This window comes from Anguilla anguilla, chromosome 2 (genome assembly GCF_013347855.1).
Source record: "Anguilla anguilla isolate fAngAng1 chromosome 2, fAngAng1.pri, whole genome shotgun sequence".
Taxonomy (NCBI): domain Eukaryota; kingdom Metazoa; phylum Chordata; class Actinopteri; order Anguilliformes; family Anguillidae; genus Anguilla; species Anguilla anguilla.
Window position 1 is genome coordinate 25,490,993 of NC_049202.1, and position 23,092 is coordinate 25,514,084.

At 47.3% G+C, this 23,092-nt stretch overlaps 1 protein-coding gene across 1 annotated transcript in view; it reads left to right on the forward strand.

Annotated features, from left to right (window-relative positions):
- Positions 1-17,291, forward strand: part of LOC118221695 — a 34,547-nt gene extending 17,256 nt beyond the window's left edge. The window contains exon 2 of the mRNA XM_035406996.1: positions 14,587-17,291. Coding sequence (XP_035262887.1) covers positions 14,729-16,972 — 2,244 coding nt within the window. The 5' untranslated portion in view covers positions 14,587-14,728 and the 3' untranslated portion in view covers positions 16,973-17,291. The remainder of the gene's footprint in view (positions 1-14,586) is intronic.
- Positions 17,292-23,092: the final 5,801 nt, after the last annotated feature.

Sequence of the window (23,092 nt, forward strand, 5' to 3'; positions counted from 1 at the left end):
CAGTGGATGTGATATAAGCAGAGGGAGAGGGAAGGAGTCCAATGATGACGAATTGCAAAATCTGAGTTGGAGACATTTGGAAGAGAAAAACAAGTATGGGGGACTTGCTAAGCTTGAAGAGTATGACTGATCTCGGTTGCACTTAAACAGGGCAACTCTCCCACATTACCACATTACCTACAGCCAGGGGGGAGAGACAAAGGGGAGGAAGACTACCTGCAAATGAGGCAAGTTGCGGCATATACTGTATGTGGGAGAGCTCTGAGTGCAGGTTCTATGATGCAGTGAGATAATCCCTCTGCAGCAGGACGTGTGAGGGAGAGGTGACATTACAATTCGGTGTGTTCTGTGTGTGTGTGTGTGTGTGTGTTTGAGTTGGGGTGGGGGCAGGGGGGTTATTTCATGCACTCTGGGGCTCTGCCAGGACAGGAGGATTAGTGAGGAAGAATAATTTTGTATTCACAGTATCTGTGGCTTCAAAGTCTTAGGGGATAAACAGATAAAACAAATTATAGGTAAAAGATGTTCACTAAATTATCATGAAGAACAGGCAAATGTCACTTATACGATCATATCATTTTAATATTTTTTTTATAATTTTATAATATTGTTTTTATTTAATATATGATCATATAACATTCCTGCATGTTTGTGGCTCAAGAGATGGAAACAGCTGATTAATGCTAAATTCTCATGGAACTAATCATGCCAATGTCAGAAACCTCAAAGAGCGAAATACGTCTGTGCATGCACTATGGATACATTTCACATTTCTGTCTGAAATCATCTCAGAGAGATCATCTCTACAGCTCTCCTGCACTGTAGTGCACCCTCTCCCACATGTTCCTGTGGGAAAATGATCAGATCCACCATGGGCTTATGCAGCTGCACAATCAAATACTTACCAAACGTTCATCATGATGAACACATGGTAGGAATTAATCACAGCAATTCACTTGTTATAACTAACATTATAAATGTACTCTATCCAGGTTTGTTAACAAATCTGTCATATTGGGATGGCAGGTATGCCATCCCGCCAATTACGCCTAACAGCCACAGACACTCAGCCCTTAAAAACATGACATTCTGTACATTCTCACCCCATTTCAACAGACAGAATCCATAAACAACTTCACATGTCCACACAATAAAGTCCCAAACTAAGGGGATTTTGCGTTTCCTCCTTCTTCTTCTTCTTATTTTTCCTGCCGCCTATCCCACAAACAAAATGTGTCCCCATTGGAACTTTTACCGACACCAGCTAATCCTTCAACTACACGACCCAATCAAAATCTCGCATACACATGCAAAATAGCCATATCTTTTTACTCTAAAACATTTCCAGTCTCAACAGTTAGTCTGTTTGTGGCAGAGTGGTCAATGTCATATTCTATGGATCATAAGCTTCCAGGTTCTAGCCCCAACTGGAACAAGTTTATATAACCTGCTTTTTAATAATTGTCTATTACTTCTCAATTATTGCTTTTACACCACATCTACAGAACGTATACACTGCATTATGACATACCATCTGCACTTTCACTTAACCAGCTACAATATCGCCAGGCCATATGGATTCAACCAGAGCTCAGCTGTGCTTACTGGCTTGTGTTCTTCTTTATAACTATGGACAGGTTTGACCATGAAAATTCACACATTAAATAGTTATGCCATAGTTACAGACTGAGAAGCCAGAGGTCCAAGGTTTGAATCCCGCCTCGCCCTCAGGCAGATATTTTCATTTTTTATGCTAACGTTTTCTTACACATATTTGCTTTACCAAAAGTCAATCATGGTCAGCCATATGCATTTTCATGACGGCAAATGTATGAATTTTCTTAAAAAGTTGACCACTGTGCCATTTCTACTAACTACATTTCTTCACTTTGCTACTGTAGAAAACTGTTACCTCGCCCTGTTCTCTATCTACATTACATTACAGGTATTTAGCAGATGCTCTTATCCAGAACGACTTACATTGTATCCAATTATACAGCTGGACATACAATATACTACAGCAATGCAGGTTAAGTACCTTGCTCAAGAGTACAAAGGGCAGTGTCCTACCGGGAAATTGACCTTTAGGTTACAAGACCAACTCCATAGCCATTATACTACACTGCCACCGCCATTGTACTCTATCTACCCAGCACCCACATACAAACAATTACTACATAAGTACTGTCTGCAACTCCCCATTAAAACATTACATTTAAAATCATGACTCAATCATAATTATAACTACTAGTACTGAACATGAGAAAGGTACATCAGTGCAATACATTTCCTACACATTGTCACACGTTACTTCACCCATCACTCAAATGAGTGAGTCCTTATACCGTCTCTTATATATACTGTTCAATAAGGAAACTTTAGGTTACTAAAGTTTAGGTTACTACCCTACACACCAGCCAGACCTCTCCGTTCTGCCACCTCTGGACGCTTGGCACCTCCCCCTCTTCGCATCTGCACTTCCCGCTCCCGTCTGCTGTCTGTCCTGGCCCCTCGCTGGTGGAATGACCTCCCCGTGACGGTCAGAACAGCAGAGAATCTTACCACTTTCAAACGCAGACTGAAGACTCATCTCTTCAGGCTGCACCTCTCCCCACCCCTCCCTAGCCTATAGTTCAGCTCACTGTACCTAGCTAGGATAATTTGTTTGTTAGTGTATCTGGCAGGATTGTTTTTGTATGATTAGGTGTGATTCCAGTGCTAGTTTGTACTTGGTAGGATTCTTGCTTGCTGATCAAGCTTACTCTACAGGGTTGGAGTCCTGATCGATGTGGTCACTTCTGGCACTACGATCCTTACTTCACTCTAGTGTTTCTTTTGCGCCTCTACATCATGAAACCTATGCACTTGTTGTACGTCGCTCTGGATAAGAGCGTCTGCTAAATGCCTATAATGTAATGTAATATAATGTACTATCATAACCCCGGTTCTCTGAAACATCGAGTGGAGAGATCCACCTATGGGGGAATGACATCCGGTCATGACTCCTCAGAAGCATCCAATTACACCAAGTCTGGCTCTGACAGACAGTAGCGCGTCGAATGCTACAGGAGGCAACACCCTCTTGTAAGAGCATATAGGACGCTGCAGCGCTACTACTCATCAGTGAACATATTCGCTTCTCGTGCGCGGCAAGCAGGGCAGTGTTGGTGGATCTCTTCACTCGATGTTTCAGAGAACCGGGGTTACGATAGTAACCTAAAGTTCTCTTTCATCATCTCGTTTCGAGATCCACCTATGGGGAGATATGGACAACTCCCAGATTGCCCTATGCTCACAGCTGAGAACTGTCAGGGCAGCAAGGGCAGCCTCCCCCCTTGAGGGGAGGGCATGTCTGGCACATCCCATGTAAGGAAGTACTAAACACAAAGCAGGTGAGGGGAGATGCGTGAACACACACCCCCAAAACTGCGTGGGGTACCGGAGTCCTGGTGACGTCCAGGCGGTAGAACCTAGCAAAGGTATGTGGAGAAGCCCAGACTGCAGCTGAGCAAGTCTCCTTCAAGGAGACCCCATGGAATAGGGCCCACAATGCAGCCATGCCCCTCGTAGAATGAGCCTTCAGGCCCGAGGGGGGTGAGTCATATGGCCCCTTTGAATCATATGCCATAGCAATAGCTTCCACAAGTTAATGAGACAGCCGCTGCTTAGAGATGACTTTCCCTTTGCAGGGCGGGCCCCAGGCGACAAAGAGCTGGTCGATCTTTCTGAAAGCCTTAGTCCTTGTCATATACATGTGGAGAACACACACAGGACATAGCATATGCAGCCTTTGATCCTCTTGAGAGGAGTAAGGCAGTGGGTGAAAAGCAGCAAGCTCCAACACCACACACGTGAAAGCTGGGAAGCTTTTAGGCATGAAGGCTGGATTGGGATTGAGAGAAACCCTATCCATATTAGGGGAGAATATTGCGCACGAGGGATGCACTGAGAGCGCATGGAAGTCACTGACTCGCTTAGTCGATGCTAGAGCGAGCAGCAATGCTGTCTTGAGAGACAGCAATTTTAACTCGATCTCATTTATAGGTTCGAATGGCCGTAGAGACAGAGCCTCCAGCACCAGTGATAAATCCCAAGAAGGGATGTGCTTTTTAGCAACAGGCAGAGAATGGCGAGCCCCCTTCATAGACCTGTGAATGAGGGGGTGTTGCCCCACTGCATAGTCTTTGAAACAAACATGACAAGCAGTGATAGCTGCCAGCTAAACCTTAATGGTTGAAAAGGATTTCCCTTTATCCATAAAGTCCTGTAAAAAGCACAGCACGTCAGTAACAGAGCACTGGTAAGGCACTGACTGACGAGAGGCACACCATCCTTCAAATACCTGCCACTTATTTTCATAAAGTGACCTGGTAGAGGGCGCTCTCGCGCATTGGATAGTAGCAGCCACACGAGAGGGGACCCCCTAACTCAATAAGGTTACAGTATGTCTACACTGCGAGACCACAACATTTTAAAAAGCGAGACAGAGCTAGGGAGATTAATTTGATTCAGTTATGGTTTCATGCAGTTTTCTTAAATAATGTAATGACAAAAATGTCCAAAATTGGTGGTAATTGTATGGTATAAAACTAGAAGGAACTATTTTTCTCGATGGAATCGTTGTTCTCGTGGAATTAACGACCATAGGTTTTTGCTTATCAACGGTGCAAATAGAACTACCAAACAGAGTTTTTGAATAACAACGGTCCAAATAGAACTACCAACCAACGGTAAAATAATATGCCCAAACGACCGCGGAAGAATATTTCACTTTCAGCTGATTAAGTCGATAAAAATCAATAAATATAAAGTAACCATATGTAGTCATTGTTGGTAGCCCGTTGTATAAGTGGAATAAACCCCTCCAGGCTGTCCCGTTATTAGAAAATAATGTACTTCGGGGCTGGTTAAGAGACACTCGGCTTCACCTCGGGCACATCACCACCGCCGCCATACATTATTTTTCAATAACAGCACGTCATGATTTATTCCTTACGTAAAGCATCCCTTAATGGTAGAGTTCATACAGATACCGTGGGGCTACCCTCACTGGCCTGTAGGAAGCCTTGCTCTTCAGTGACAGGAAACCATTTTCTGGTACTGAAACACAGCATTCCCTATGCAATGAAAACTGCACTTATGTTTTCAGCTTGCCTTTAGGCTGTGAAAGCCAGGCGTTTCTTCTCTGTCCCTGCACTGTCCCTGATCTATTCTCCCTTTTGATTTATTTACCTCTTTTTATTTCCATTGTCCAAAGACTTTCAATATAGTCATCCTTGCAGCTCAATCCCTCTCTTTCTCCCCCCCCCCCCCTCCCCCCCAGTGGGTAGTGGGTTTCAATTCTGTGAAAGACCAAAAAGTTCTGACAGCCAGGATGATCATTACAGAGCACATTATGGCTGTGGTTAACAGCTCTTAGGTAATAACATTTTTATATCAAATTTCTATTAAGGATGCCCACCCCTGAGGCTTCCAGCCATTCACTGCAATGCCAATTGACTTGTGGCGTATGGTAGGCCCCCAGATTTGCTCTGACATTGTTGTCTCTCTCTAAAGCAAAATTCTAATGAGCCCCAGTGCAATCAGCAGCCACCATTAGTGGCTACATATTTAACCCAGTGGTGCTCGCCTTGTTTAGACTGACCACAGAAAGGCATCTAAGGGGTTTCAATGGGAATACACCTTAGGAACATGCTTGTATTTTCAAAAGATTTGACTCAGTAAAGTGCCATTGTCACTGTATGTTTTTTAGTTTTTCTTTTTCTATTAATATTTCTTTTAAGCTTAAATTAGATTCACAAGATAGAGGTTTTTACAGATGGAAATTTATAATTGTATAGTGTAAATATCTAAATGCTATTGTGAAGGTTAAAGAAATAATGGGGGTCATTAAAAGTCTCATGAAGAGGTGACTGAATAACAGTTGGGTAACTCCTGCCTTTAGAAATGATTAGGTGTAAATCTTCTGCGTACACAGCTTTATTTTGTCTGTGTGGGGCCTTAGATGGCGTTGAATGATTGTTCTTGGTCTTCTGTGGTGGGCGAAACTGTTTTATGATGAGCCCTCTCTGTTGCCCATAGCAACAAGAACATAACAGCAAGAAAGGGGGTCAGGGAGGGTCACTTTACCCTGAGATGCCTCTGCTATGTAGTTCTCCTTTCCTTTCCATGCATGGCTTTAAGCTGCCATGTTTCAAGATCTGGGTTGAAATATCTCAGATGGCATTTTTCCAGGAAGGAGCTGATATTTATTTTTGAGCCAGCCTCTCTTGGTGACCAGAAATCTCAAGCAGCTGGTGACGAAAAATCCACCGCAGCTGTAGTAGGTGAGGGGGTGGGCGGTCACAGCAAAGTAAATGAAAATTCTAAGCAGAAAGCTCTCTCTACCTGCACTAAAGAAGCAATTGAACACACCTGACTGATAATGTTAGATAGATCTGTCAAGCCATTTGTCCCAAACGCTGTGGTGCCCTATATGTGAAAAGTCCTGTAATTTCCACATGGTGAAACCAATGTATAAAAATTATATTTAATAAAAGGAGAGAATCAGCATGTTGACAATGTGTGAATTGTCTGATTACAAATCTAAAATTGTGGCGTGCCAAATCAAGAAAAAAATGCCTTTGTCCCAAACATTATGGAGTTCAAGGTATATGCTTTGAAATGGGACATTTTGCTTAACAAGCTTTGTTTTCCAAAAAGGTATTCATACTCCTGTTTTTGTCTACAATGTTTAATGAAACGGGTGAATATAGTCAGAAGGGAGGGTGTCTTTGACCAGGTCTCCATAAAGAATCTGTCAAGGTCCTTCAAATCCTTCAGTATGTGCTTGTAGGTTTCCCTCTTTAATTCAAACCACAAATTCTGGATATTGTGATGGCCATCACAAAGCAGTAATTTTGTGGTCAGTTAACCATTTATTGGATGATTTTGAGGTATGCTTGGATTAATGTCTTGATGAAAAATGTATTTGTGGCCAAGTTTCAGCTTCATAGCACAGATATACCAGGTTTCTGACCAAAATGTTTAGGTACTTGCAGGAGTTTGTGCTGCTATTGAGATCCGGTGCTGAACATTGATATGAACTGGATGTTATGGTATGGTGAGACCAAAATTCAGCTGTTTGTCCGCCAACATCGGAATCAGAAAGAGGACACAAATGTTGAAAAGGATGTCATAGCTATGATGGAATATGGTATTGGATCTTTGAAGTGATTTTCATTTACTGGTCCTGGAAAATATGGTATTATGGTATTGTGGCAATATAGAGCCAATGACGGGTGACCCCCCTATTCCCTATTTTCTTGTTTTAGTTTACATTGTTTAGATTTAAGTATAGCGGCTGTGGGAGGTATTCTTTTATTTTACTGTTAGTATTCATGTATATTTGTCATCTGGGTCAGGTATCTATGGCTATCTGAGTATGCAGTACTCGCAATGCACAGCAGAGGGCAGTAGCGGAGCTGCTTGGGAAGGAAATGGGATGTCTCGGTGCGCAGAGTTCTATGTTCGCCAAAGCAGTGAAAATGAAACATGCTACTACAAAGTGATCATTCTTTTGTGCATTGTATTGTATATTGCAGGTGAGATAATGGTTTATAAGTGATGCAGCGCTACTGTATTAGGAGGGAAATGTGTATAATGTGTTTTGAGGAACTAGAGTGTATATTTGGAGTGTTATACTGTAGTTCGTGGTACTTTTTGACTAAGTTAGCTAACGTGGCGCATGTGGAGTGGAGCCTAGCAATATGATTAGCCATAGCAGGGATGTAGCTAGCTACTTCGCGGGAATATCGTTCGCCTACCTGATGTGAGTGATGAATGTATGGGATAAGATCAGTGTAAATGGGTTATTGAGATAATTATTTTAGTTAACAGGAAGCGTCAAAACGCAACGTCAGCGTGTCCGACCACGAAAGTTAACCTGAATCGCAGACAATCCGTGGCGGTAGCTCGCGACCGAGTACTAGCCCTTATAACGTATACAGTAAATGGTACTAACGTTAGCTAGTAGGTTATGTGTTGCAGGGCTATGGTAATAGCAGCTGCCAAAGTTTTAATTGTTTCTTCTGTTTGCGATGAAGGGGGCAAATTATCAAGCGAAGTGTGATGTTCTGTGTAAGGACCCACACGCAGACCAGGGAAATCCAAAAAACGTTGTCTTTAATCAGTCCGAGGTTCGAAGCCAGGTAGTCAGAGAGAGGACGGTGCCAAATCGAGTTTCCAAAAGAATAGTGAAAAGACAGGCAAAAAATCAAAAACCAGGAGATCAGAATTGCGAAGGTACAAAGGGACAGGCAAAAGAGAAGTCAAGGCAAAGCGAAGGTCAAACCAGAAGCAAACAAAACCAAAAGGGGCAGGCAAACTCGAAGTCGGGCAAAGGGGTGTCGCAGGAATCTCAATAGACAAAGGCTTACAAATAATCGGCACAATGAATATGATCAACGTTCTGACACTGAACAGGTGGAAAAGACTGACATTTATACACTGGGGAAGATAACAATCAAGGAGGGGTTAAGTGAGTGAGGGAGGAGTAACAAACAACATCCAGGTGAAGAACATTAGGAAAACTAATTCAATGACAGGGGACTGACAAAACGCGGACTGGAATCACATAGACAACAATGATAATAGACGGCCTGGGTGAAGCAGGTAAAACACGTGCAGAGAGAGAGAGGTGCAGTCAGAGCAAGAGACAGGTGCAGGCAATTGCAGAACTCAGCGTTAGAGCAGGCTAGAAAGAAAAGGGGCGGAGCTACAGCGCAGCATGGAAAAGGGGAGACTGGTTAATGTATTAGTATAGTGATCTAAACTATCAAAAACCCAAAACTAGTGTGTGTTAGTCCATTAGTAATATTCACATGTTAGTATATTAGTGAGGTTAGTACTTTACAATCTATAAATTAGTAGGGATTAGTAGAAATTAGTAAAACTAGAAATCAGCAGGAAGAAAGTAAAGCGAGACTGGAAAGAAGGGGGGAAACCACGAAAACCCGGAACCACCCGAATAGTGAAATCACACAAGTACAGGGGAGTGAAGCAGCGCAGGGAACACAGACACAGAGACAGTACTGGGGAGACAAGTGACCGGGAAATACAGACTACAACAGTACCCCCCCCCCTAGGAAACGCCTCTTGGCGTTTTCACCGGTGGCACAGGGTGTTTGACATGAAAGTCCTTAATAATTTGCTTATCCAAAATGAAGCGAGAGGGGATCCAGCTTCTTTCCTCGGGGCCGTAGCCTTCCCAGTCCACCAGGTACTGAAGGCCGCGACCCCGACGACGAACATCCAACAGTTTGTTCACGGTGTAGGCATCACCACCATCAATGAGTCGGGGGGGAGGGGGGGGGCTCAGGGCCAGGGCAGAGGGGATAGGTAACAACGGGTTTTAAGCGGGAAACATGAAAAGTGGGGTGAATTCTGCGCATGGTGGAGGGTAACTTTAATATAACAGCAGTGGGGCTGAGGATTTTAACAATAGGGAAGGGGCCAATAAAACGAGGAGCTAACTTCTGGGACTCAACACGTAGGGGAATGTCTCTGGTGGTGAGCCAAACACGCTGTCCAACTCTGTAGGAGGGGGCTTTAGAGCGGCGGCGATCGGCCGTCACCTTCATCCTGGCGCTGGCGCGAAGCAAGTTGAGGCGAGCGGTCTTCCATGTCCTTCTGCAGCGCCGGATGAAGGCTTCAGCTGAGGGGACCCCCACCTCCTCCTCCTGACTAGGGAACAGAGGCGGCTGGTACCCTAGGCAGCACTCGAATGGAGAAAGTTTGGAAGAGGAGGTGTGTGAGTTTATGGCATACTCTGCCCAGGGTAGCTGATAAGACCATGAGGAGGGATTCTTGGAGCAGAGGCATCTAAGGACAGTTTCGATAACTTGATTGGCCCGCTCGGTCTGGCCATTGGTCTGGGGGTGAAATCCTGAGGATAGACTAATGGAGGAACCCAACAGTGAGCAGAAGGCTTTCCAGAAACGTGCAGTGAACTGGGGGCCTCTATCGGAAACTATGTTAGTGGGGATGCCGTGTAGTCTAATAACGTGATGAATGAGTAGGTTGGCGGTTTCTTTAGCAGAGGGAAGCTTGGTGAGGGGAACAAAGTGAACAGCTTTAGAGAACCTATCAACTATGGTGAGGATAGTGGTGAAAGTGTTGGATGGGGGTAAGCCTGTGATGAAATCTAACGCTATGTGAGACCAGGGGCGGTGTGGGATGGGGAGGGGTTGTAACAGACCTGAGGGTGGGTGGTGAGAGGGTTTGTTCTGGGCACAGACCAAGCAGGCAGCCACAAAGTCCAAGATCTCTTGTTTCATGGAAGGCCACCAAAAACGTCTCTGAATAAATGTCCTGGTTCTGGTGGCCCCCGGGTGGCATGAGAGTTGCGACGCGTGGCCCCAAAGGAGAACTTGAGAGCGGACTTGGGCAGGAACGTAGAGACGATCCGCTGGGCAATTACTTGGACCAGCCTCATCCTCCTGGGCCTTACGAACCATCTCCTCGATGTCCAAGTGAATGGCATTGATGAAACAGCTCCGCGGGAGGATGGTGTCAGGTGAAGGATCCTTGGTGGGTGGTTCAAACCGGCGGGAGAGGGCGTCAGGCTTGGTATTCTTCGACCCGGGGCGGTAAGCAAGGGTGAAGTCAAATCTGGAGAAGAATAGTGCCCATCGGGCCTGGCGAGAGTTGAGGCGTTTGGCTGTGTGAAGGTACTCCAGGTTCTTATGATCGGTCCACACCAGAAAAGGTGTTTGAGAGCCCTCAAGCCAATGGCGCCATTCTCCCAAAGCCATCCTCACCGCCAACAGCTCACGGTTCCCAATGTCATAGTTCTGTTCCGTGGGTGTCAGGCGGTGAGAAAAGTAGGCACAGGGATGAATCTTATTGTCCCTGGATGAGCGCTGAGAGAGAATGGCTCCCACCCCAATGTTGGAGGCATCAACCTCTACGATGAACTGAACCGCAGGGTCAGGATGGACAAGGATGGGTGCAGAGGTGAAGTGGTTCTTGAGGGCTCGGAAGGCTGTTTCAGCCTGGGCGTTCCACTGAAATCGGGTCTTAATGGATGTGAGGGCGGTGAGTGGGGCTGCCAGAGAACTGTAATTTCGGATGAAACGGCGGTAAAAATTGGCGAAGCCCAGGAAACGTTGCAGTTCCCGACGACAGTCTGGCTGAGGCCATTCCACAACCGCCCGGATCTTCTGGGGGTCCATCTGAATGCTGCCGGCGGAGATGATGTATCCCAGGAAAGAAGTGGTGTTACAACTAAATTCGCATTTCTCCGCCTTGACGAATAAACGGTTCTCCAACAGTCTCTGGAGCACCTTGCGGACCTGGATGATATGTTCCTCCTTAGTTTTGGAAAAGATCAGGATGTCATCCAGGTATACAAAAACGAACTTATTTATCCAGTCCCTCAGAACATCATTCACCAGTGTCTGGAAAATAGCTGGTGCGTTCGTGAGCCCGAAGGGCATCACCAAATACTCCCAGTGTCCGGTAGGAGTGTTGAAGGCTGTCTTCCATTCATCGCCCTCTCGAATGCGCACCAGGTGATAGGCGTTGCGCAGGTCCAGCTTGGTGAATATAGTGGCTCCTTGCAGGAGTTCAAAGGCGGAAGCCATGAGGGGGAGTGGGTAACGGTTCTTGACCGTAATGTCATTGAGGGCTCGGTAGTCGACGCAAGGCCGGAGTGAGCTATCCTTCTTCCCCACGAAGAAGAATCCGGCCCCTGCTGGTGAGGATGAAGGACGGATGATGCCGGCAGTCAAGGACTCCTGGAGGTATTTATTCATAGCTTCCGTCTCCGGCCGAGACAGAGAGAACAATCGACCTCTGGTGGGAGTGGTGCCGGGCTTCAGGTCAATGGCGCAGTCGTAAGGGCGGTGAGGAGGCAGAGAGGTGGCTCGGGACTTGCTGAAGACCTCTTCTAGGTCCAGGTACTCGGGAGGAACCGCCGACAGGTCCGTCGGCTTCTCGGGAGGAGGTGACTCAGGAACAGAAGAATGGGCCTCTCGCAGACAAGATGCTAAACAGAATGGGCTCCAGCCCAAAATCTTGTGCGAGTTCCACTCCAAGGTGGGGTTGTGCTTCTCAAGCCAGGGATGCCCGAGAATGATGGGTGAGTGGGGAGATTCAATGATGTGGAGCTGAAGCTCTTCTTGATGGTTGCCGGAGAGCCGAACCTTGAGAGGAACGCTGGTGTGAGTGATATTCGCCAACCTCTGACCATTGAGCGAGTTGGCCACTAGGGGGCATGACATCTTCTCCAAGGGGATCCCCCATCTCTCGGCGACCCCAGCGTCCAGGAAGTTCTCCTCGGCCCCGGAGTCGATGAGGGCGGTGGTCCCTTTGGTTCGTCCATCCCACTCAATGGTGACAGGCAGGCAAGTCCGGTGTTTGGAGGAGGATTCGGTAGGAATCATACCCACTAGTGCTCCTCGACACACTAGCGGGCGTTGTCTTTTTAGCGGGCAGGCTGCGACATAGTGGCCTGGTTTCCTACAGTAGAGGCATGACCTGGTGTGCATCCTTCTATCCCTCTCCTCCTTGGTCAGGCGAGCACGGTTGACTTGCATCGGTTCCGGGTCCGACATCATGACTGGAGGAGGTTTGAGATTGGTAGAAGGTGCAGCAGTGGTTCTGGACCTCTCAGTGACTGCTCGGTTGTAGACCCCTTGACTGCGAGCCCGTTGGCGCTCTCGGATGCGTGAATCCACGCGGATAGCCAGGGCAATGAGATCGTTTAGGTCCTCGGGCAGGTCTCGGGTCAGCAGCTCGTCCTTCACGCTCTCAGACAGGCCATTGAGGAAGGTGTCGTACTGAGATTTCTTCTCCCAGCCACTGGCGGTAGCCAGAGTACGAAAGTCGATGGCGAAGTCCGACACCGTCATTCCCCCTTGGCGCATGCGCAGGAGTTCTTGCGCCGCATCATGGCCGTGCTTGGAGCGGTCGAAGATCCGTTTCATCTCTTCTGCGAGCAGCGTGGAGGTCTGCACGCAGGGAAGCCCCTCCTCCCAGGCAGCCGTTCCCCACTTCCTAGCTCGCCCGGTGAGCTGCGTGATGATGTAGGCAACTCGGGCCTGCTCAGTGGGGAAGGTAGCTGGCTGTAGCTGGAAGATCAGCCGGCACTGGGTAAGGAATGGGCGGCAGCCACCAGGTTCCCCGTCGTACTTCTCCGGAGGAGGAAGGTCGGGTTCACGAGCACGTACAGGTGGGATGTCAGGCGTAGCGAGAGCCGCAGGTTGCTGGGGAGCGAAGCCAGGCGAGGAAGCCCGGAGTGCAGATGTCAGCTCCGCCACGCAGGAGGTTAGGGTCTGCAGCTGGTGAGAGACCGACTCCAAGTGGGACTGGTGGCGTCCCAACATGGCTCCCTGCTGCCCAAGTACAAATTGTACCTGGGCAGGGTCCGCTGGGTCCATCCTGGTCAGAACGTACTGTGATGTTCTGTGTAAGGACCCACACGCAGACCAGGGAAATCCAAAAAACGTTGTCTTTAATCAGTCCGAGGTTCGAAGCCAGGTAGTCAGAGAGAGGACGGTGCCAAATCGAGTTTCCAAAAGAATAGTGAAAAGACAGGCAAAAAATCAAAAACCAGGAGATCAGAATTGCGAAGGTACAAAGGGACAGGCAAAAGAGAAGTCAAGGCAAAGCGAAGGTCAAACCAGAAGCAAACAAAACCAAAAGGGGCAGGCAAACTCGAAGTCGGGCAAAGGGGTGTCGCAGGAATCTCAATAGACAAAGGCTTACAAATAATCGGCACAATGAATATGATCAACGTTCTGACACTGAACAGGTGGAAAAGACTGACATTTATACACTGGGGAAGATAACAATCAAGGAGGGGTTAAGTGAGTAAGGGAGGAGTAACAAACAACATCCAGGTGAAGAACATTAGGAAAACTAATTCAATGACAGGGGACTGACAAAACGCGGACTGGAATCACATAGACAACAATGATAATAGACGGCCTGGGTGAAGCAGGTAAAACACGTGCAGAGAGAGAGAGGTGCAGTCAGAGCAAGAGACAGGTGCAGGCAATTGCAGAACTCAGCGTTAGAGCAGGCTAGAAAGAAAAGGGGCGGAGTTACAGCGCAGCATGGAAAAGGGGAGACTGGTTAATGTATTTGTATAGTGATCTAAACTATCAAAAACCCAAAACTAGTGTGTGTTAGTCCATTAGTAATATTCACATGTTAGTATATTAGTGAGGTTAGTACTTTACAATCTATAAATTAGTAGGGATTAGTAGAAATTAGTAAAACTAGAAATCAGCAGGAAGAAAGTAAAGCGAGACTGGAAAGAAGGGGGGAAACCACGAAAACCCGGAACCACCCGAATAGTGAAATCACACAAGTACAGGGGAGTGAAGCAGCGCAGGGAACACAGACACAGAGACAGTACTGGGGAGACAAGTGACCGGGAAATACAGACTACAACACGAAGTTAGTAATGTTAATGTGATGATAATATAATAACTGTGTTATTATTTTGGTGCGCAGAGTTGTATGTTCGCCAAAGCAGTGAAAATGAAACATGCTACTACGAAGTGATCATTCTTTTGTGCATTGTATTGTATATTGCAGAGTTTGATAAAGAACCCTCAACAACATGCGCGCTTGAAGAGTCATCTTTATGAGTGTGCAACAAAAATGGTGGCCCGTACGTGGATTAACAGCTGTGAGTGACGACCCCCCCCCAACGTGGTGAGACGACAGCACGGGCAAGATGGAGCTGGAAGAGTTGGCCGAGGCCGTGTCACAGAAGCTATGGCTACTACAACTCACGCAGCTCAAGGAGGTTGGTGCTGAAGTAAAAATCCAAAGTGGAGGGGTCATGAGCAAAAGACTGTTAATCAAAATAATTTCAGAAACAATGGACAATGTGATTGATGATGAAGATGAGGAAGCGGCTAAGGCTTTTCTATGGAAATTGCTGCTCTTAGCCCAGGAGAAGTTAGATAATCTTGAAAGCCTTGTAATCGAGATAAAGCCGGAGAGAGTAGAAACAGTCAGTCCTGCACTACTTAAGGAGGAGAGCGTAGCTGAATTAGCTGAAAAGAATGCACAGCTCCAAGAGGAAAATAGGAGACTGAAAATGAACATCACAGCTTCGGGTCAGGTGTTCGCTCCTCAAAATGCACTGTCTGCAGCAACAGCTAGCAGGCTCCCAGAAGTGACAATAAGGAAGGAGTTCAAAATATCAGGTCAGATCGGAGAAAAAGGGCAAAAAGACAGGCTTTCATACGTCAACCTGATGCACCAAATAGACAGGGGCCTGAATAAAAGACACAGCGAAGCTGAAGTGACGGAGGCGGTGATCAGGTCCATCAGTCCAGGATTGAGTCTCCGGGATATGCTGGAGATAAAGAGAGACCTGACCCTCCCCCAGTTAAAGACAATGCTCAGGGCACACTTCAAAGAGGACAGCTCGACCGATCTGTACGACAGACTCAAAAATCTAACCCAGGACGCCAAAGAGTCACCCCAGAAATTTCTCTTCGGGGCAATAGAGATAAAGGAGAGGCTGCTAGCTGCGTCACAAGAAGTCGGGTCTGAGGAGCAGTACAGTCCCGAGCTTATCCAGAGGAAGTTTTTGAGGTCAATTAGCACAGGTCTGAGCAGTGACCATCTCAAATTCCAGCTCAAGTCATATCTGGATGATGAGCAAGTGACAGATGAAGTACTCATTGACAGGATGAATAAAGCCGCTAGTGTTGTGGAGGAGAGACAGTCTAAGCAGAGGAAGAGCCTAGGTGGCAAGATAGCAAAGGTCAACAAACTCCAGACAGAGCCTCAGACTAGTCAGCATGGTCAAGATGCAGGTGAGGAGAGAGTGAGGGTTCAGGAACAGTCCGCCGAGGTGGTAAAGCAGAAGAACCGTAAACCACCACCACCAGCCAGCAGTCCAAGAGAGTCAGATTTCAGGGAAGATCTCAGACTTCTTAGAGAAGAGGTAGCTGAAATCAGGAAGAGCCTCACCAACCCTCCCCCTCAGTATCGCCAAGCAAAACCAGGTGGCAGGAGAGCATGTACAGCCTGTCAGCAGCAGGGAACAGCTGAGCAGTGTAGACATTGTTTTAAGTGCGGACAAACAGGACATTTGTCTCGGGGTTGTTTAGTACAAAAGAGGCCGGCAGCGAACCCTGATAGTGCAAAAGTAACCATTGAGACCAACATCCCACCAACATCACCTGTATCAAGCCAATCTGCAACAGCAGAGGAGATGCACAAGCTCCTACGTAACCGCATCCGGCAGCTAGAGATGGAAGTGGAGAGGAACATGAAAACAGGGTCGACTGAGGTTGCCACCTATGCCAGCCACCTCTCACTACCCCGTCAAGCCAAACTGACTGCTCTTATTGGCAAGAAGTGCATGGTGGACTGTTCCTTGGAGGGAGTGGCAACGCAAGCGCTATGGGATACGGGTTCCCAAGTCACGATTATCAATGAGAAGTGGAGAAAGTCCCACCTCCCACACATCCAGCTGAGGAGCACTGATGAGATCCTGGGTGAGAACGGAACCATAGTTGGGAGAGCAGTGAATGATACGCCGATCCCATTTGCGGGCTGGGTGGAGCTCCAGTTCAAGTTGAGAGCAGACGGGAGTCCTCAGCCAGAGTTACTTGTACCGGTACTGGTCTCCAGTGAGCCAGGGGTGGCAGAACTGCCAATCATTGGCTACAACGTGATAGAGCACCTGGTGATGGATGGGATGGAGCAGCATCCAGAGGTTACCCCACGGGTGGTCAGAGAAGCCTTCTTCATAGACTGTAACAGAGCAAGTGTGTTGATCCGTCTGGTGCAGAGCTGTGACCACAATGAGAAGGAAGGCATCGTGAGAGTGGCGAGGCAAAAGACAGTGATCCCGGCAGGGCAGACTAGGGAAGTTACGTGTAGTGTGAGAACAGGGCCCCTATCCACAAAACAAGAAGTTTTGGATGAACGCCACGACGCACCGGTGGATTGCTGAGCTGGCGGATTTCAACTTCACGATCAAGTACCGACTGGGAAAAGTGAATGGAGATGCGGATGGGCTATCCAGGATGCCCCTGGACATGGAGCGCTACATGCAAACATGTTCGCAGGAGATGGAGCCAGACGTAATTACAGCAGTCACGCAGAGCCTCCAAGTGAAATCACATGAATGGGAGCCCTGGATGTGCCCAATCACAATCATGTCCGCCTGTAATGAACCTCAGAATGATCGAGTAACCTCCACAGTTAAACAGCTTCCCCTAGAAGACATTAAAAAAACACAGGAAAATGACCCAGTCATCGGAAGGGTAAGAGAGTACCTACCTCCGGACAGGTCGGTGGACCCCGCAGAAAGATCGACGTAGCGCCACCGCCGTCCTGGCGCGAGAGAGAAGCAAGCTGTGCATCAAAGACGGAGTCCTGTACAGGAAGTCAGCAGCTCGGACTCAGTTAGTCCTACCTACCTGTTTGAACCAGTGCGGTTCCCAAAGTGTCCAGAGGGGGTGCAAATGGCCCAAACAGTCACCTGTCTGCAGAAAGGAAACTGGTCCAAGGTAACTATCCCTGTCACTAATGATAGCAACCATGACATAGCTTTCCCTCCCCGCACTGTACTGGGACAGTTGCAACAGATTAAGACAATCTACCCAGCAAATGTCAAGCCCGCCAGTAGCCGTGTCGAGGCCGCCAAGTCAGCTAGTGAGGATGAAGACACAGCTAGCACGCTCTACACTCCTGAAAAAGAGAAAGAGGAACAGAGACAGCTGGACGCGTCTCAAGCCGAGACATGGGACCCCCCAGTGTCCGTGGACCATCTGACCCCAGACCAGCAGGAGAAAGTGAGGCAGGTCCTACGTGAGGAGTGTGCCGCATTTTCAAAAGATGAAAATGACATCGGATGCATCCCCTCACTGCAGTTAAAGATCAAACTGAGCGACACGACTCCGGTGAGACGCACGTACACCTCAGTGCCCAAACCTCTCCACAAGGAGGTGAAGGAGTATTTGGAAGATCTACTGAACCAAGGATGGATAAGAAAATCCCGGTCTCCCTACTCATCACCGATTGTCTGCGTGCGTAAGAAGGATGGGAGCCTCCGTCTCTGTGTGGATTACAGAGAGCTGAACAGCAAGTCCATCCCCGACCGACACCACATCCCTCGAGTGCAGGACATGCTGAATAGCCTCAGTGGGAGTGCATACTTCTCGGTGTTGGATCAAGGCAAGGCTTACCATCAGGGGTTTGTGGAGGAGAGCAGCCGACCACTCACAGCCTTTATAACACCGTGGGGTCTGTACGAGTGGGTCCGTATCCCCTTTAGCCTGTCCTCCGCTCCCACCGAATTTCAACGCAGCATGGAGGAGTGCCTCAGTGGTCTGAGGGATGAGACATCACAGCCATACCTGGATGACAATCTCGTCCACAGCAAGACATTTGAGGACCATCTACGTGACATAAGGGAGGTGCTGCGTCGCTACCAGGCACATGGAGTAAAGCTGACAGCGAAGAAGTGCGAGGTGTTTAAGGATAGAGTGAAATTCCTGGGAAAGGTTGTATCCAAGGACGGCTACAGCATGGACCCAGCCGAGCTGGCACCTGTACAAGCCCTCAAAGAGCGCAGGCCCAAGACTGTGGGAGAACTGAGGAAGCTGCTGGGGTTTGTATCGTACTATCGGCCATACATTCCCAACTTCTCACGTATAGCCAAGCCGCTCTACAGGATGCTGTCAGCCGAGAAGTCCCCAGGGGCCAAGGTCAAAGGTCAAAGTGCAAAGAGGAGCAAGGGGAAACACAAGAAATCAGACCAGCTACCATCGAGCCAGCCGATCACCTGGACAGAACAACACCAAGGCGTGCTCTGCCAGCTCATAGAGTACCTGCTGCAGCCCCCACTCCTTGGCTACCCCGACTTTGAGAAGCCATTCGTGCTGCATTGCGACGCTTCCCAGGAAGGCCTCGGAGCTGTGCTATATCAGCGACAACAAGGCAAGCTAAGTGTCATCGGTTACGGATCCAGAACGCTGACTGCTCCAGAGACAAACTACCACCTCCACTCTGGAAAGCTAGAGTTTTTGGCTATGAAGTGGGTGATCTGTGAGAGGTTCAGATAATACCTGTATTATGCCTCTTCATTCGTCGTCTACACCGACAACAACCCTTTAACCTACGTCTTGACCACTGCAAAGCTGAACGCTACGACGCACCGGTGGATTGCTGAGCTGGCGGATTTCAACTTCACGATCAAGTACCGACCGGGAAAAGTGAATGGAGATGCGGATGGGCTATCCAGGATGCCCCTGGACATGGAGCGCTACATGCAAACATGTTCGCAGGAGATGGAGCCAGACGTAATTACAGCAGTCACGCAGAGCCTCCAAGTGAAATCACATGAATGGGAGCCCTGGATGTGCCCAGTCACAATCATGTCCGCCTGTAATGAACCTCAGAATGATCGAGTAACCTCCACAGTTAAACAGCTTCCCCTAGAAGACATTAAAAAAACACAGGAAAATGACCCAGTCATCGGAAGGGTAAGAGAGTACCTCCGGACAGGTCGGTGGCCCCCGCAGAAAGATCAACGTAGCGCCACCGCCGTCCTGGCGCGAGAGAGAAGCAAGCTGTGCATCAAAAACGGAGTCCTGTACAGGAAGTCAGCAGCTCGGACTCAGTTAGTCCTACCTACAGAATTCCATCCGCTGATATTCAAAGAGCTGCACGAGGAGATGGGACACCTCGGGGTGGAGCGGACCCTCAGCTTGATCCGCGATCGCTTCTACTGGCCCTATATGCAAAGAGATGTGGAGCACTTTGTGACCAGGGTCTGTAGCTGCCTGAAGCGTAAACGCCCAAACAAGCCCACAAGAGCACCACTGGTGAACATCGTGACCACGTATCCCTTTGAGATGGTCTCCATAGACTACCTGCACCTGGAAAGCTGCAAAGGAGGATATGAGTACATTCTCGTGGTCATGGACCATTTTACTCGCTGGGCTCAGGCATATGCCTGCACCAACAAGTCAGCAAAGACAGCAGCTGGTAAGCTCTTTGGAGACTTCTTCCTGAGGTTCGGATTTCCTGCCGAGCTACATCATGACCAGGGCAGGGAGTTCGAGAATCAGCTGTTCTCCAAGCTGCAAGAGTACAGTAGTATCCGAGCATCACACACGACACCTTACCACCCGTCTGGAAATGGTCAGGTCGAACGATTTAATCGAACACTGATTTCCATGCTAAGGAACCTGACCGAGGAAGCCAAGTCGGATTGGAAAAGCTCCCTCAACAAGGTGGTGCATGTGTACAACTGTACGCGCAGTGAAGCATCTGGTTACGCCCCGTACTACCTTATCTATGGTAGAACCCCCCAGTTACCGGTGGACATTATGTTTGGTCTGACACCGAGCGACCAGAGCTCCTCTCACAGTGAGTATGCCGCCAAGTGGAGGAAGAGGATGGCAGAGGCATACAAGTTAGCCTCTCAGACAGCCCTGCGGAAGCAGAAAAGAGGAAAAGAGCAGTATGACCAGAAGACCTATGGAGCAGAGCTACAGCCAGGAAGTAGAGTGCTGGTGAGGAATCTCCGAGACAGAGGAGGGCCTGGAAAGCTCAGGTCGTACTGGGAAGATCAAGTCCATGTCATCACCGAGAGGAAACACGAGGACAGCCCTGTCTACGCGGTCAAGCCCGAGAGAGGCCCAGGAAAGATAAGAGAACTGCACCGGAACCTGTTACTCCCGTGAGACTTCCTGCCCCTGGAAGAGAATAAGACAGCAAAGACAGGAAAGAGGGAGCCAAATAAAGGAAAGACAAACAAGCAATCTGTACGGAACGAGAACGAGAATGACAGTAGCTCAGAAGACGAACGTGAGTGGAGAGCCATAATCACATCGCCACCGACACAGCATCTCAATCGACGTGGAAGCCAGCTGAGAGTGGAAGAGGAAGAGTTCCAACCACAGGAATACAGCGGAGAGATGGAACACGACGGTGAGAAAGAGGAACATCAGGAGGAAGCTGGAAATGGAACGGATCCCGGAGGGGAAGATGAAGCGGACGAGCCCAACGCTGATGGAGGGTCGTCATCTGATGAAGTAGACGAAAGGGACGCTGAGCCAAAGCCACCTCTTCCGAGAACATGTCATTTCCGTCAGAGATACCCACCCAAAATACTCACATACAATTCATTAGGCCAACCAACAGTCACACGCACCCACCCAAACATAACACGTTAACTTACACCACACCCACACACATACACTTAATGTTTATGTTAACAATTTAGTAATAAGTTCATAGTCACAGAGTTCATGTAGTGACAGTTAAATAAGTAAAGATGATACAGCTATTTTTATAGGATGCCATTTTAGTTTACTGGGACATAGGATATAGGGTCTAAAAAAGAGTTATGGGGTAGGTATATGTTCAAACCTTTCAGTCTGAGACATATGACCGCCTAAGAGCGAGTTGCACTTTAGATATCACTTGGCCAGTGGTGTCTGCTGCGGACACTTGACATGAAAAGGGAGACACATGTCAAAGACTGTTATTGGACAGAGTATTCTCAAGAGACTGACTCCCGGTGAACCTGCGGCCATAATTCTACAGTTGAAGAAGACTGTTCATCGCTCTATAGGGAATGTCTGAGAGACATTTATTTTGGAGGGGAGAGTGTGGCAATATAGAGCAAATGACGGGTGACCCCCCTATTCCCTATTTTCTTGTTTTAGTTTACATTGTTTAGATTTAAGTATAGCGGCTGTGGGAGGTATTCTTTTATTTTACTGTTAGTATTCATGTATATTTGTCATCTGGGTCAGGTATCTATGGCTATCTGAGTATGCAGTACTCGCAATGCACAGCAGAGGGCAGTAGCGGAGCTGCTTGGGAAGGAAATGGGATGTCTCGGTGCGCAGAGTTCTATGTTCGCCAAAGCAGTGAAAATGAAACATGCTACTACGAAGTGATCATTCTTTTGTGCATTGTATTGTATATTGCAGAGTTTGATAAAGAACCCTCAACAACATGCGCGCTTGAAGAGTCATCTTTATGAGTGTGCAACAGTATCAAGGTATTAATATATCATACTGACAAGTCCTTGTCACTTTTCTTTCTCTGTGGTTTATTTTTGTGCAGAACATTAAATAAAAAGGTTACACGCCAACAAATGTAACATGGTTTCAAAAAATGGAAAAGGATAAATATAAATGCAAAAACGTGACAGACAAAAGTGAGAACATACTGTAAATAGAATGATTTCACTTAACCTGCATTCACAAGACTAATTTTTAAACATACTGTACCGACATAAGTATAATTTTAAACATATTGTACAGAAATTGTGACAAAGGTGGAATTTGTGTAATGTAAAAAATATGGGGAGAAGCCAACAGAGGGAAGTATGTAATTTCTGCAAATGCTTACTTAGTACTTACAGTATGCTTGTTGTTCCAGGTGTTAACCAAACCAGCCCTGGGCCAAATACATATTTGTTATGGATTCAAATACTTTTCTATGCTTTAATGGTCTTGTCTGGTGTATTGGAACCAATCAAATACTCTCAAAAAGTGCAAACCTCGCCTTCTGGTTATATTGGCAGGCTCAATTAGACCAGGCAAGATCAATAGAGCACAGAAAATTATTTGAATCCAAAACAAATACGCATTTGACCTAGGTCAGACACAAACCATAAGATCTACTCGCAAATCAACCAACAAGTTCATCCATCTTGGGCTTAAAATACTAAGAAAGCAAATATTTAGATGACATACACAGTTTGTATGTGGTGAGCCAAATTTGTTTTTCTTAATGGACCAACCACACTAGTACACAACCAAAAGACTTGGCCTCTTGGTGATCTGACTTAAGTGCAAAATTGACTCCAAATAGATGCTGAGAAGACCCAGTTAATGCCCTCAGTTTGAAGTAGAACCAATCATCACCTGACAAGAAAATAGCAGTGCCTTATTTTGTTACTTGTAATTAGTTTTTCTTTTTTCCAATTTAAATTAATTTCAGATATGTTTGTGCATTTCCGTCTAATTTATTTCCGCTTACTATCTTTGCAATTGTTGTCATATGACCATGTTGCAGTGTCTTAGGTTCTGTGCTTTCAATATTT